This window comes from Gasterosteus aculeatus, chromosome 10 (genome assembly GCF_964276395.1).
Source record: "Gasterosteus aculeatus chromosome 10, fGasAcu3.hap1.1, whole genome shotgun sequence".
NCBI lineage: Eukaryota > Metazoa > Chordata > Actinopteri > Perciformes > Gasterosteidae > Gasterosteus > Gasterosteus aculeatus.
The window spans coordinates 4,767,363-4,783,344 of record NC_135697.1 but is presented as its reverse complement, the minus strand read 5'-3'; the positions used below and the strand labels follow the sequence as shown (position 1 = coordinate 4,783,344).

The following is a 15,982-nucleotide window of genomic DNA, read 5'->3' as shown; positions in this document are numbered from 1 at the left end:
TATTCGTAGTGGGAGACAGAATGTTTGTTATTCAAACTAAGAAGTTTTAAATTAATAGGCCTCATCACAAACATTACAGTAAAAATTCCCTCCATGTGGCTTTTATTTTGAAATTATTGGATTGGGTGGGTTGGGGGGGTGTAGATAGAGGGAGGGAGGGTGAGAGGGTGAGGAAGGGAGGGGTGGTGAGGAAGAGATAGAGGGAGAGAGAGAGGAGGAGAAATAGACAGACATACTGACTGACTGAGTGATTAACAGTGAGAAGAGGTCAGGGTGGAGGGGGGAGGGGGGGCGAGTGTCTTTATCATATTGGTCTGTTGACAGAAAGCATAGCTGCGTCATGTGACTCCACTAATCAGGTCATTGGAGCAGCTGTGAGTCACACACAGAGATACTGCAGCGTGTTTACGAGTAACCACGGCAACGGCGCACCTATTGCATTGGGTGGGGTGGGGGGGTGTAGATAGAGGGAGGGAGGGTGAGAGGGTGAGGAAGGGAATGGTGGTGAGGAAGAGAGGGAGAGGGGAGGAGAATTAGACTGACTGAGAGTGATTAACAGTAAGTAGAGGTCAGGGGGAGGGGGGAGGGGGGGCTAGTGTCTTTATCATATTGGTCTGTTGACAGAAAGCATAGCTGCGTCATGTGACTCCACTAATCACGTCATTGGAGCAGCTGTGAGTCACACACAGAGATACTGCAGCGTGTTTACGAGTAACCACGGCAACGGCGCACCTATTGGATTGGGTGGGGTGGGGGGGTGTAGATAGAGGGAGGGAGGGTGAGAGGGTGAGGAAGGGAATGGTGGTGAGGAAGAGAGGGAGAGGGGAGGAGAATTAGACTGACTGACTGACTGAGAGTGATTAACAGTAAGTAGAGGTCAGGGTGGAGGGGGGAGGGGGGGCGAGTGTCTTTATCATATTGGTCTGTTGACAGAAAGCATAGCTGCGTCATGTGACTCCACTAATCAGGTCATAGGAGCGAGCAGCTGTGAGTCACAGACAGATCCTGCAGCATGTGAGTGCTCGTAACCACGACAACGACGCACCTGTGCGGCTGCAAAAGTGCAGACACAGGACAGCGAGTTACACAGAATCCACACCTCAAACAAATGAGAACCAGCGCAAAACTATAACAGCTATCTAAAAAAATACGGCGTTTGTATGAGACCCAAGACTCTACCGAACGCGTGGATGTGTTTTTATGTCTGTCCGGTAATAAATACGGCTCCTATGGCCGTTGACAAAACGTGTACCTTGTGGATTTTTGTGAGAAATATGTCGGCAGATTTGTATTGGAGCCTATGGGGCTTTTGGCAGAGGTTGTGTCACTCAAACACTCCTTGCGCCAAAACTAAAGAACTCTGGGATTCCATGAACACATTAATCCAATCAGCACAACCATACCCTCATTAATCTGAAGAAATGAAGCCTCTAGAGTGTATACTTTGGCTGCAAGGACAGAAGTTCCATATTTTTTTTACCAGATTCCTGCGATGCCCCACACTCTAGCCGTTGAGGTCCCCCTCTAGCAGACGCAATACACACTCATGTAAAAGTCAGAAACGGAGCTAAGAACTAGTGAAACATAATCAGTGATTATGAAAAAAGTACAATAGATATCAAGAAGCAGTTTTTTTCATAAAATAGTTAAGACTTGTGTCAACATTTGAAAGTTTAAATGGTGTCTGTAGCTGAAAGATTTGCGAAGCTGAAAAATCTGAAAGTTGAAGAAGTTTAGGAGGATTTGAATACAAACTCCATTTGAAAACCATGTTAAAATATTAATGATTATTGATTTATATAAATTCAAGCATAAGAGGTAGAAAGCTGAAAAGTCATAGCCCTCAAGCCAGAAAGGAGCTGAACATTTTAATATTTGAACGGTTTTAATAGCTGAAAGTGTGAAGGAGTTGAAAGGTGCCGCGGAAGAAATAGAAGAAGTTGAAATAAAGATTCGAAGAACAATACTTGGAATGCATCGTTAATGCATTCCAACAACTAGAAAAGGCATTTCCTGCTGAAAATGCGTTGGAATGCAAAAAGCTGAAAGCTGCACTGAATATTTGAAAATAGCTGAAAATACAGAAAGTTGAAGGGAATTTGAATACATTTGCTGAAAAGCTGAAATGAATTTGAAATTGCTGAAAATACAGAAATGGGAGAAGCTGAAAGGAATCAATAGATTTGCTGAAAAAGCAGAAATGAAAACAGCTGAAATAAATTTGAAATATTGCAAAAAAATACAGAAATGAATATTAAAAAATTGCTGTTGATAGAGGCATAAGAATAGCTGAAATTATTTTAAAGAACTGCTGAAAATACAGGAAGTGGGGAAGCTGAATTTCAATAATTTTCTAAAAACAGAAGTTGCAGGAGCTTAAATTTGTTTAAAATTGTTTGTAGTAATATTAGTAGTAGTATTAGTTATAATTGTGGTATTAGTAGTACTAGCAGTATAAGCAGTAATAGTAGGTTTAGTATCAATAGCAGTAGAAACAGCTGGAATACTATTAGCCATAGTAGTATTTGTAATAACATTAGTAGTAGTTGTAGTATTAATAGCAGTAGAAATACTAGTAGTATGGTAGTAGAAGTATCAGTTGTAGTACTAGAAGTACGAGTAATATTCGTAGTGGGAGACAGAATGTTTGTTATTCACACTTAAAAGTTTTTAATTAATAGGCCTCATCACAGACATTACAGTAAAAATTCCCTCCATGGGGCTTTTATTTTGAAATTATTGGATTGGGTGGGGTGGGGGGGAGTAGATAGAGGGAGGGAGGGTGAGAGGGTGAGGAAGGGAGGGGTGGTGAGGAAGAGATAGAGGGAGAGAGAGGGAGAGGAGAAATAGACAGACATACTGACTGAGAGTGATTAACAGTAAGTAGAGGTCAGGGTGGAGGGGGGAGGGGGGGCCAGTGTCTTTATCATATTGGTCTGTTGACAGAAAGCATAGCTGCGTCATGTGACTCCACTAATCAGGTCACAAGGAGCAGCTGTGAGTCACAGACAGATCCTGCAGCATGTGAGTGCTCGTAACCACGACAACGGCGCACCTGTGATCATTAACGATCTACTGCAAAAGACAGAGACATGGCAGCAAGTTACACAGAATCCACACCTCAAACAAATGGGAACCAGCGCAAAACTATAACAGCTATCTAAAAAATACGGCGTTTGTATGAGACCCAAGACTCTACCGAACGCGTGGATGTGTTTTTATGTCTGTCCGGTAATAAATACGGCTCCTATGGCCGTTGACAAAACGTGTACCTTGTGGATTTTTGTGAGAAATATGTCGGCAGATTTGTATTGGAGCCTATGGGGCTTTTGGCAGAGGTTGTGTCACTCAAACACACCTTGCGCCAAAACTAAAGAACTCTGGGATTCCATGAACACATTAATCCAATCAGCACAACCATACCCTCATTAATCTGAAGAAATGAAGCCTCTAGAGTGTATACTTTGGCTGCAAGGACAAAAGTTCCATATTTTTTTAACCAGATTCCTGCGATGCCCCACACTCTAGCCTCGAGCTCTCCACTCTAGCAGACGCAATACACACTCATGTAAAAGTCAGAAACGGAGCGAAGAACTAGTGAAACATAATCAGTGATTATGAAAAAAGTACAATAGATATCAAGAAGCAGTTTTTTTCATAAAATAGTTGAGACTTGTGTGAACATTTGAGAGTTGAAATGGTGTCTGTAGCTGAAAGATTTGCAAAGCTGAAAAATCTGAAAGTTGAAGAAGTTTAGGAGGATTTGAAAGCAAACTCCATTTGAAAACCATGTTAAAATATTAATGATTATTGATTTATATAAATTCAAGCATAAGAGGTAGAAAGCTGAAAAGTCATAGCCCTCAAGCCAGAAAGGAGCTGAACATTTTAATATTTGAACGGTTTTAATAGCTGAAAGTGTGAAGGAGTTGAAAGGTGCCGCGGAAGAAATAGAAGAAGAAGATGAAGTTGAAGAATAAAGATTCGAAGAACAATACTTGGAATGCATCTCAATGCATTCCAACTAATAATAAGTTGAATAAAGATTAGAAGAACAATACTTGGAATGCTTAAAGCATTCCAACTAACTAGAAAATGCATTTCCTGCTGAAAATGCGTTGGAATGCAAACAGCTGAAAGCTGAAATGAACTTTTTAAAATAGCTGAAAATACAGAAAGTTGAAGGGAATTTGAATACATTTGCTGAAATTATAGATATTAGAAAAGCTGAAATGAATTTGAAATTGCTGAAAATACAGAAATGGGAGAAGCTGAAAGGAATTTCAATAGATTTGCTGAAAAAGCAGAAATGAAAACAGCTGAAATAAATTTGAAATATTGCAAAAAAATACAGAAATGAATAGTGAAAAATTGCTGTTGATAGAGGCATAAGAATAGCTGAAATTATTTTAAAGAACTGCTGAAAATACAGGAAGTGGGGAAGCTGAATTTCAATAGATTTTCTAAAAACAGAACTTGCAGGAGCTTAAATTTGTTTAAAATTGTTTGTAGTAATATTAGTAGTAGTATTAGTTATAATTGTGGTATTAGTAGTACTAGCAGTAATAGTAGGTTTAGTATCAATAGCAGTAGAAACAGCTGTAATACTATTAGCCATAGTCGTATTTGTAATAACATTAGTAGTAGTTGTAGTATTAATAGCAGTAGAAATACTAGTAGTATGGTAGTAGAAGTATCAGTTGTAGTACTAGAAGTACGAGTAATATTCGTAGTGGGAGACAGAATGTTTGTTATTCAAACTAAGAAGTTTTAAATTAATAGGCCTCATCACAAACATTACAGTAAAAATTCCCTCCATGTGGCTTTTATTTTGAAATTATTGGATTGGGTGGGTTGGGGGGGTGTAGATAGAGGGAGGGAGGGTGAGAGGGTGAGGAAGGGAGGGGTGGTGAGGAAGAGATAGAGGGAGAGAGAGAGGAGGAGAAATAGACAGACATACTGACTGACTGAGTGATTAACAGTGAGAAGAGGTCAGGGTGGAGGGGGGAGGGGGGGCGAGTGTCTTTATCATATTGGTCTGTTGACAGAAAGCATAGCTGCGTCATGTGACTCCACTAATCAGGTCATTGGAGCAGCTGTGAGTCACACACAGAGATACTGCAGCGTGTTTACGAGTAACCACGGCAACGGCGCACCTATTGCATTGGGTGGGGTGGGGGGGTGTAGATAGAGGGAGGGAGGGTGAGAGGGTGAGGAAGGGAATGGTGGTGAGGAAGAGAGGGAGAGGGGAGGAGAATTAGACTGACTGAGAGTGATTAACAGTAAGTAGAGGTCAGGGGGAGGGGGGAGGGGGGGCTAGTGTCTTTATCATATTGGTCTGTTGACAGAAAGCATAGCTGCGTCATGTGACTCCACTAATCACGTCATTGGAGCAGCTGTGAGTCACACACAGAGATACTGCAGCGTGTTTACGAGTAACCACGGCAACGGCGCACCTATTGGATTGGGTGGGGTGGGGGGGTGTAGATAGAGGGAGGGAGGGTGAGAGGGTGAGGAAGGGAATGGTGGTGAGGAAGAGAGGGAGAGGGGAGGAGAATTAGACTGACTGACTGACTGAGAGTGATTAACAGTAAGTAGAGGTCAGGGTGGAGGGGGGAGGGGGGGCGAGTGTCTTTATCATATTGGTCTGTTGACAGAAAGCATAGCTGCGTCATGTGACTCCACTAATCAGGTCATAGGAGCGAGCAGCTGTGAGTCACAGACAGATCCTGCAGCATGTGAGTGCTCGTAACCACGACAACGACGCACCTGTGCGGCTGCAAAAGTGCAGACACAGGACAGCGAGTTACACAGAATCCACACCTCAAACAAATGAGAACCAGCGCAAAACTATAACAGCTATCTAAAAAAATACGGCGTTTGTATGAGACCCAAGACTCTACCGAACGCGTGGATGTGTTTTTATGTCTGTCCGGTAATAAATACGGCTCCTATGGCCGTTGACAAAACGTGTACCTTGTGGATTTTTGTGAGAAATATGTCGGCAGATTTGTATTGGAGCCTATGGGGCTTTTGGCAGAGGTTGTGTCACTCAAACACTCCTTGCGCCAAAACTAAAGAACTCTGGGATTCCATGAACACATTAATCCAATCAGCACAACCATACCCTCATTAATCTGAAGAAATGAAGCCTCTAGAGTGTATACTTTGGCTGCAAGGACAGAAGTTCCATATTTTTTTTACCAGATTCCTGCGATGCCCCACACTCTAGCCGTTGAGGTCCCCCTCTAGCAGACGCAATACACACTCATGTAAAAGTCAGAAACGGAGCTAAGAACTAGTGAAACATAATCAGTGATTATGAAAAAAGTACAATAGATATCAAGAAGCAGTTTTTTTCATAAAATAGTTAAGACTTGTGTCAACATTTGAAAGTTGAAATGGTGTCTGTAGCTGAAAGATTTGCGAAGCTGAAAAATCTGAAAGTTGAAGAAGTTTAGGAGGATTTGAAGGCAAACTCCATTTGAAAACCATGTTAAAATATTAATGATTATTGATTTATATAAATTCAAGCATAAGATGTAGAAAGCTGAAAAGTCATAGCCCTCAAGCCAGAAAGGAGCTGAACATTTTAATATTTGAAGGATTTTAATAGCTGAAAATGTGAAGGAGTTGAAAGGGGGCGCGGAAGAAATAGAAGAAGTTGAAGAAATAAAGATTCGAAGAACAATACTTGGAATGCATCTAATGCATTCCAACAACTAGAAAAGGCATTTCCTGCTGAAAATGCGTTGGAATGCAAAAAGCTGAAAGCTGCACTGAATATTTGAAAATAGCTGAAAATACAGAAAGTTGAAGGAAATTTGAATACATTTGCTGAAAAGCTGAAATGAATTTGAAATTGCTGAAAATACAGAAATGGGAGAAGCTGAAAGGAATCAATAGATTTGCTGAAAAAGCAGAAATGAAAACAGCTGAAATAAATTTGAAATATTGCAAAAAAATACAGAAATGAATATTAAAAAATTGCTGTTGATAGAGGCATAAGAATAGCTGAAATTATTTTAAAGAACTGCTGAAAATACAGGAAGTGGGGAAGCTGAATTTCAATAGATTTTCTAAAAACAGAAGTTGCAGGAGCTTAAATTTGTTTAAAATTGTTTGTAGTAATATTAGTAGTAGTATTAGTTATAATTGTGGTATTAGTAGTACTAGCAGTATAAGCAGTAATAGTAGGTTTAGTATCAATAGCAGTAGAAACAGCTGGAATACTATTAGCCATAGTAGTATTTGTAATAACATTAGTAGTAGTTGTAGTATTAATAGCAGTAGAAATACTAGTAGTATGGTAGTAGAAGTATCAGTTGTAGTACTAGAAGTACGAGTAATATTCGTAGTGGGAGACAGAATGTTTGTTATTCACACTAAGAAGTTTTTAATTAATAGGCCTCATCACAGACATTACAGTAAAAATTCCCTCCATGGGGCTTTTATTTTGAAATTATTGGATTGGGTGGGGTGGGGGGGAGTAGATAGAGGGAGGGAGGGTGAGAGGGTGAGGAAGGGAGGGGTGGTGAGGAAGAGATAGAGGGAGAGAGAGAGAGAGGAGAAATAGACAGACATACTGACTGAGAGTGATTAACAGTGAGCAGAGGTCAGGGTGGAGGGGGGAGGGGGGGCCAGTGTCTTTATCATATTGGTCTGTTGACAGAAAGCATAGCTGCGTCATGTGACTCCACTAATCAGGTCACAAGGAGCAGCTGTGAGCCACAGACAGATCCTGCAGCGTGTGAGTGCTCGTAACCACGACAACGGCGCACCTGTGCTCATTAACGAGCGGCTGCAAAAGGCAGACACAGAACAGCAAGTTACACAGAATCCACACCTCAAACAAATGGGAACCAGCGCAAAACTATAACAGCTATCTAAAAAATACGGCGTTTGTATGAGACCCAAGACTCTACCGAACGCGTGGATGTGCTTTTTATGTCTGTCCGGTAATAAATACGGCTCCTATGGCCGTTGACAGAACGTGTACCTTGTGGATTTTTGTGAGAAATATGTCGGCAGATTTGTATTGGAGCCTATGGGGCTTTTGGCAGAGGTTGTGTCACTCAAACACTCCTTGCGCCAAAACTAAAAAACTCTGGGATTCCATGAACACATTAATCCAATCAGCACAACCATACCCTCATTAATCTGAAGAAATTAAGCCTCTAGAGTGTATACTTTGGCTGCAAGGACAGAAGTTCCATACTTTTTTAACCAGATTTCTGCGCTGCCCCACACTCTAGCCTCGAGCTCTCCACTCTAGCAGACGCAATACACACTCATGTAAAAGTCAGAAACGGAGCGAAAAACTAGTGAAACATAATCAGTGATTATGAAAAAAGTACAATAGATATCAAGAAGCAGTTTTTTTCATAAAATAGTTGAGACTTGTGTGAACATTTGAGAGTTGAAATGGTGTCTGTAGCTGAAAGATTGGCGAAGCTGAAAAATCTGAAAGTTGAAGAAGTTGAAGAGGATTTGAAAAGCAAACTCCATTTGAAAACCATGTTAAAATATTAATGATTATTGATTTATATAAATTCAAGCTTAAGAGCTAGAAAGCTGAACATACATAGCCCTCAAGCCAGAAAGAAGCTGAATATTTTAAAATTTGAACGGTTTAAATAGCTGAAAATGGGAAGCAGTTGAAAGGGGGCGCGGAAGAAATATAATAATAATAATAATAAGTTGAATAAAGATTAGAAGAACAATACTTGGAATGCTTAAAGCATTCCAACTAATAAGTTGAATAAAGATTCGAAGAACAATACTTGGAATGCTTGAAGCATTCCAACTAATAACTAGAAAAGGCATTTCCTGCTGAAAATGCGTTGGAATGCAAAAAGCTGAAAGCTGCACTGAATATTTGAAAATAGCTGAAAATACAGAAAGTTGAAGGGAATTTGAATACATTTGCTGAAAAGCTGAAATGAATTTGAAATTGCTGAAAATACAGAAATGGGAGAAGCTGAAAGGAATTTCAATAGATTTGCTGAAAAAGCAGAAATGAAAACAGCTGAAATAAATTTGAAATATTGCAAAAAAATACAGAAATGAATATTAAAAAATTGCTGTTGATAGAGGCATAAGAATAGCTGAAATTATTTTAAAGAACTGCTGAAAATACAGGAAGTGGGGAAGCTGAATTTCAATAGATTTTCTAAAAACAGAAGTTGCAGGAGCTTAAATTTGTTTAAAATTGTTTGTAGTAATATTAGTAGTAGTATTAGTTATAATTGTGGTATTAGTAGTACTAGCAGTATAAGCAGTAATAGTAGGTTTAGTATCAATAGCAGTAGAAACAGCTGGAATACTATTAGCCATAGTAGTATTTGTAATAACATTAGTAGTAGTTGTAGTATTAATAGCAGTAGAAATACTAGTAGTATGGTAGTAGAAGTATCAGTTGTAGTACTAGAAGTACGAGTAATATTCGTAGTGGGAGACAGAATGTTTGTTATTCACACTTAAAAGTTTTTAATTAATAGGCCTCATCACAGACATTACAGTAAAAATTCCCTCCATGGGGCTTTTATTTTGAAATTATTGGATTGGGTGGGGTGGGGGGGAGTAGATAGAGGGAGGGAGGGTGAGAGGGTGAGGAAGGGAGGGGTGGTGAGGAAGAGATAGAGGGAGAGAGAGGGAGAGGAGAAATAGACAGACATACTGACTGAGAGTGATTAACAGTGAGCAGAGGTCAGGGTGGAGGGGGGAGGGGGGGCCAGTGTCTTTATCATATTGGTCTGTTGACAGAAAGCATAGCTGCGTCATGTGACTCCACTAATCAGGTCACAAGGAGCAGCTGTGAGTCACAGACAGATCCTGCAGCATGTGAGTGCTCGTAACCACGACAACGGCGCACCTGTGATCATTAACGATCTACTGCAAAAGACAGAGACATGGCAGCAAGTTACACAGAATCCACACCTCAAACAAATGGGAACCAGCGCAAAACTATAACAGCTATCTAAAAAATACGGCGTTTGTATGAGACCCAAGACTCTACCGAACGCGTGGATGTGTTTTTATGTCTGTCCGGTAATAAATACGGCTCCTATGGCCGTTGACAAAACGTGTACCTTGTGGATTTTTGTGAGAAATATGTCGGCAGATTTGTATTGGAGCCTATGGGGCTTTTGGCAGAGGTTGTGTCACTCAAACACACCTTGCGCCAAAACTAAAGAACTCTGGGATTCCATGAACACATTAATCCAATCAGCACAACCATACCCTCATTAATCTGAAGAAATGAAGCCTCTAGAGTGTATACTTTGGCTGCAAGGACAGAAGTTCCATATTTTTTTAACCAGATTCCTGCGATGCCCCACACTCTAGCCTGCGAGGTCCCCCTCTAGCAGACGCAATACACACTCATGTAAAAGTCAGAAACGGAGCGAAGAACTAGTGAAACATAATCAGTGATTATGAAAAAAGTACAATAGATATCAAGAAGCAGTTTTTTTCATAAAATAGTTGAGACCTGTGTCAACATTTGAAAGTTGAAATGGTGTCTGTAGCTGAAAGATTGGCGGAGCTGAAATATTTGAAAGTTGAAGAAGTTGAAGAAGTTGAAGGAGGATTTGAAAACAATCTCTATTTGAAAACCATGTTAAAATATTAATGATTATTGATTTATATAAATTCAAGCTTAAGAGGTAGAAAGCTGAAAAGTCATAGCCCGGAAGCCGGAAAGAAGCTGAACATTTTAATATTTGAAGGATTTTAATAGCTGAAAGTGTGAAGGAGTTGAAAGGTGCCACGGAAGAAATAGAAGAATAAGTCGGAAATAAAGATTCGAAGAACAATACTTGGAATGCATCTAATGCATTCCAACAATAATAAGTATAAGTCGGAAATAAAGATTAGAAGAACAATACTTGGAATGCTTAAAGCATTCCAACTAATAAAGATTCGAAGAACAATACTTGGAATGCATCTAATGCATTCCAACAATGAGAAAAGACAAGGTCGTCATGCCTAATTGGGTCTGAATTAAGATCTAAATTTCATGTTCGTTTACCCAACACCCAGCAGACCAGAGAATTCTTTGTTAATAAAGCCACACTAAGAAGTTAGTCACGCTCTGCCATTAATGCGCTGTAATTATTACGTCCCAGATGAGATTAGTCAACCCTAAGCAAACATTGGCAAGAATTTTCATTACAGTTCTTGGCGCATACTGAGAAAGAGAGTCACTCTGAATTATGAGTCAAAGAAAGAACACGGAGCAGCAGCAGCCTTCAGTGAATCCCATCCTCGTTAAGTTGTATTTAGAGAAGCGGCCCTTTGATATCTGCACGCTGTGGAATATTCTTTTGTGGTTTGTCGAGTTTCTCGATGTTCGATTAAATCTATATTTTGTCAATGATTCACTTCTAAGTTAACTGCAATTTGTCCTGAATATCACCGTCGAGGAATGTGTGATCCCAAAAATGAAGATTGTCATAAAATGTTTTAATTCACTGTATCATCAGTATTAAAGAGCAGGGGTAGTTCATATGATTGAATTGAGTTGTATGAGGTGTTTGTTCTGTAGAAACAAACTAGTTTTTTACTTAAAGTCACCTTTGGCATTATTGGCCTATTTTAAAATGATTAATTGTAGAAGCGTTTAATCTCATTGTCAAAATAATTAGTTTGAAGAGTAATCTATTTAGAAAAAATGTATATAATACAATGAATATCAAAAAATACTTTCGTCCACTTATTTTTATTTTGAATACATTGTCGTATTTTTCGATGTTCAAGACCAAAACTTAAACTAACGGGTTCACGTTTGTTTTTCAAACGATGGATTTGGCTCCTTGGACCCTCACTGACACAACGGCTTGCTGACCAGTCATGATCTGTTCAAAGAGCCGGTGGAACCAAACATCGGATATTGCTCTTGCCTTTGTCCTGATGTGGGCGTGACTATCAACACACCGTATCGCCTTGTCGTTTGGTTCCCACGTGCAGGGCCGGAGAAGAAGTACGAGGTGAAGAAGAGGAGGGTCCTCAGGGGAAAGTCGGTGCCTCACTACGCCGCGGTGGAGCCGCTGGGGAAGGGGCTGATGGTGGCCTCCGAGAAACCCTTTGCCTTCACACATGTGGACGGTCGCCCCGTGGAGCCGCCCCACCCAGAGCCCATGGAGGTGGAGAAGACAGGTGGGTCAGAGGTGCCGCCGGCAAATCCGACGGCACGCCGCTAGCAACTCATTACTGTGGCGCGCCTCGATTTCCCCTCTTTAGCCAACACGACAAAAACATGTCTGATCTGTGACCTCTATTCAAAAGTCTCTATTCTCTATTGAAAGTGTTGACAAATTATTGTCCATAAAAAGCCAAAGAGAGGCACACTCTCAAGTTGAAGGTTTGAAGCTCTATTCGAAGGGTTGGAATTAAAAAGAGGAATATTAATAATTTGCAGAAAAAATGCGCGCAATAGTCTGCTGATTTCCAGCATATCTCCATCCTTAGTCCAAAAGGAAAACTTTAAAACAAAAAAAATGTAATCATTCCCAATACTGACACCAAGAAAAAGTAATTTTATTAAATGTATAACGGGCTTTATTGACTATTGTTCCGTTATGGGGAACATGTGAGGACCATCAATATCACATTGCCCGAAACGACAGCAGACGTGGACATTATCGTTCATGTTTCTTCCCTTCTGATAAGTTTGAGTCGATTTAATTCCTCTCCATTTAGCACCGTGTTGGTCTCCACCCTGGAAACCTTTCTGCTTAAAGCTCCACTCACTTCACCAGCTCTTTTCTAACGTTGTGCAGCCTTTTTAGTTGAAATGGGCTACTACATTATAAAAAGACACCAGCAAGGTGTTCACACCAAACCAATAAATAGTCTAATCACACTTTGTGAAGGTGAAATCACTTCTTCATGTCAAGGCAAAGAAGTCCAATTAAAGCTTGTTGGTCTTTTACTCAGTCAGAACGTTTTGTTCAGAGAATTCAGAAAGTTGTGATCTCACAGCAGAATATACAAGAAACACAGTGAAGTAGAAACATCATCCGGACTCTTGAGCGGCTGCCCAGCCCCCCTCCACAACAGCCAGGATCTCTCCACGCCACTCAAGGCTTGGCATTTCTGGGAGGAAAACGTTTCCGGTTGATATTCATTCATCATGCAGTCGCGTCTGGTTGTTTTTAGTCAAGTGACATTCGCCTCTTCTGCTCATTACCTTTTAAAGAGGCACACACCGACTAGCTGCGTTGTAGCCATAGAAACGCTTGAGCAGGCGACGTAATATTCCCAATATGACTGAGATCTCGGTCAGATCTGGTCACCTCTATTAGCGCCTGTGCTGATGACATTCACCCGACAAAGTCTTTCATTCCATCGTGGCCCTCCACTTTTTCCGCTTTTTTTTCAGGAAGACACACTTGAGCGGAACAAATATGGTTATCCTCTGTAAATATTGGAAAGTCTCCCGTCATCCTGTGAAAGTGCAGGTTTTAATACCGTACACGGTAAACACTGAGCACGCAGTCCGCTGTGGATTGAGATTAATTTTAGAACCTTTAATTGCCTGTAGCGGATCTAATGAGTCACAAGCACACTCAACCGATATAATGAATTTACATTCTTAGCAAGTTGTGTGAATTAGATCTATTCAGATGCTCTAAACAGGTTTATATACAGTATTAGTCAGATATTTAGACACCTCATTAAATTCAATGAGAAAGTGTGTTTAAACTTGACTGGCACTGTATGTTTTCAATCACTCATCAAGTTGTATGATTTAAATGTCTTTCAACAGTATCTTTTCCTAGAAACAACTTATTTGCTGCTATTTCAATGCCCTGAATATTGTGTAGGGAGCCTTTCAAATCAACAAAACCTGCTGTTTTTGAGCTCGATGTTCATGTCAAACTAGATTTTGTTCTCCAGCGGAGGCGAGTAGAACTGACTCACCACCGCAAAACAAGCAGACAAATAAGCAACCAAAAGTTTAATAAGAAAATCCAACTCAGGGTTACTGTCACGGGGTAAAGTGCGGACGTACGACTGCGTGTGTGCGTGTTGATGCAGTGGACGAATAAAGGCGGCTTTTAGCCAATCCTTTTATGAGCCTTCTGCCTTTCTCCTTTCGGAGTGGAAGAAGTGGATTAAGTGTCAAGAAGGGAAGCATCTTCAAAGAGGCTTGAAAGTGATGAGAGAGATGCAAAGGTGGGAGGAGGGATTTAATGGTGCTGTGATATAGACGAGGAGTACATGTGCACGAGGTATCGAGTCTGTAGAGAGGAAGCGTCCTAATGAATAACACTGTCGTCATCACAGGAAACCAAAAACACTTCTATAAATGCCAAAAGCCTCAGCGTCTACTGGTCATTTATGCAAGGAGGCTCTGTGTTAGGTTGGCATTTCCTTTGTCTTTTCATTAGTTTGGCCAACAGAGGAGTTCATATGATGAACACTGGACAGGGAAGGAAGAGATTGGAAACTGAAATGAAAGATTTGGCAGCTCGCCTCTCTCCTCTTCATTAGTGTCTTTGTTTGATTCAGTCAACAGCATGCAAGGTGATAATGAACACACATCTTGGTTTCTCACATCCCCACCAGATACGGAGCAGGTCTGCTCTGGTTCAGAGCTCCATAATTGGACCAATTTCAGTGCTCAGGGTTTGCCAGTGATCACAGAGCGAGTGTGAACCGCGACAGTTCTGGCACCGAGTTCTCTCTATAGGAGGGCTGTGAATGAGGAAACGGCACAGAGTCGTCTGTGTGGGACTCAGATGATTCGGCATGCTTTTCTCTTCTAAAGTACCTATTGTTTCAGGACTATTTACATGAAGAAAAGGACAAATAATAATCTTCCTTTACCTAAGTACAAGCCAACAACACGGACGAGTGCTATTACTACTACTATTAATATCTATACGTTTCAGTAAATATTTTTGTACTTCTCTCCATTCTTTTCTTTTTATAATTGTACCACTTTGAGCCTCAAAGCAGTTATTTAAATGACTAAATAAATGTTGTACAGTTATAATTATAGATACTATTGTCATTTGGAAAGTCGACAGGAGTTGCTTGAATTGTTAGGATTAAGTACCTCAAATACATGGGTTTGATAGTATTAATAGTATTACACCACTTCATTTGACCGCTCATAGCAATGCCTTCAATAGGAATGTGGGGGGGGGGGGGGGTGAATATTACCGTGTCTGGTGACTCTTAAAACACAGATAGGAGGGAAGCTTTTCGCCTGTTGCAAGTTAATAATGTTTGAATCTTCCTCTCCTGGATGGAAATCTTTGGAGGGACTTTGTTCTAGAAACATTACCAATGAACAATGGGATTGTTGTCATTCATCTTCATTTATGATGATACTGGCAGTTAAAGTCATTTTTTGATGCACCAGTGGACCGCCAGATTTGCACCGCTCTCTGTGACGACTTCATGGCGCACAGCACGATAAAGGTGTTGTCAGGGACTACGAATATAGCGATTGGGTTGTGGTTTGCAGCGCGGTGGAAGTGCCGAGGCAAACAGACAGAAAACCTGTCCAATAGGGCCCGCGGAGAACGGATCCGGTCCTTGTCAAGAAGAAGTGGATAAGCATGTTTCTGAAAAATGGGAGCCGAAATGGGAGAAATCCCAAAAGATGAACATGAATGAGAAGCTGAGTTGGATGAACTCCAAAAGCGGTTCCGTGGCTGGAGGCTTAACGTCACCCTAAACTGAATAAAAACACTCAGATCCACGATGGCTGAGCTGACACTTGATATCAGGAAGGAGGGATTGAAGAGAATGAATGCTAGTGTCCTCACGCAATCTGTATAAACTCAGGCTGATGGGATCCTTCAGCTTAACACTGCAAGTTAGAACGTCAAATTGCGGCCGCAGAATTGGCTCGACAGCTCCGCTGTGCGCTCGGCTCTCCTTCATCAACTTTAACAGTCTCCCATCTGCAGTGTTGCTGAATATTCCCTCCCAACTCCTGCACTGTATCCAAGGTGCAATGTAT

General features: G+C 40.7%; 1 protein-coding gene across 1 annotated transcript in view; it reads left to right on the top strand.

Annotated features, from left to right (window-relative positions):
* Positions 1-15,982, top strand: part of nudcd1 (NudC domain containing 1) — a 63,540-nt gene that overhangs the window by 32,608 nt on the left and 14,950 nt on the right. The window contains exon 5 of the mRNA XM_040187775.2: positions 11,971-12,159. Within this exon, the coding sequence (XP_040043709.2) occupies positions 11,971-12,159 (189 nt within the window). The remainder of the gene's footprint in view (positions 1-11,970; positions 12,160-15,982) is intronic.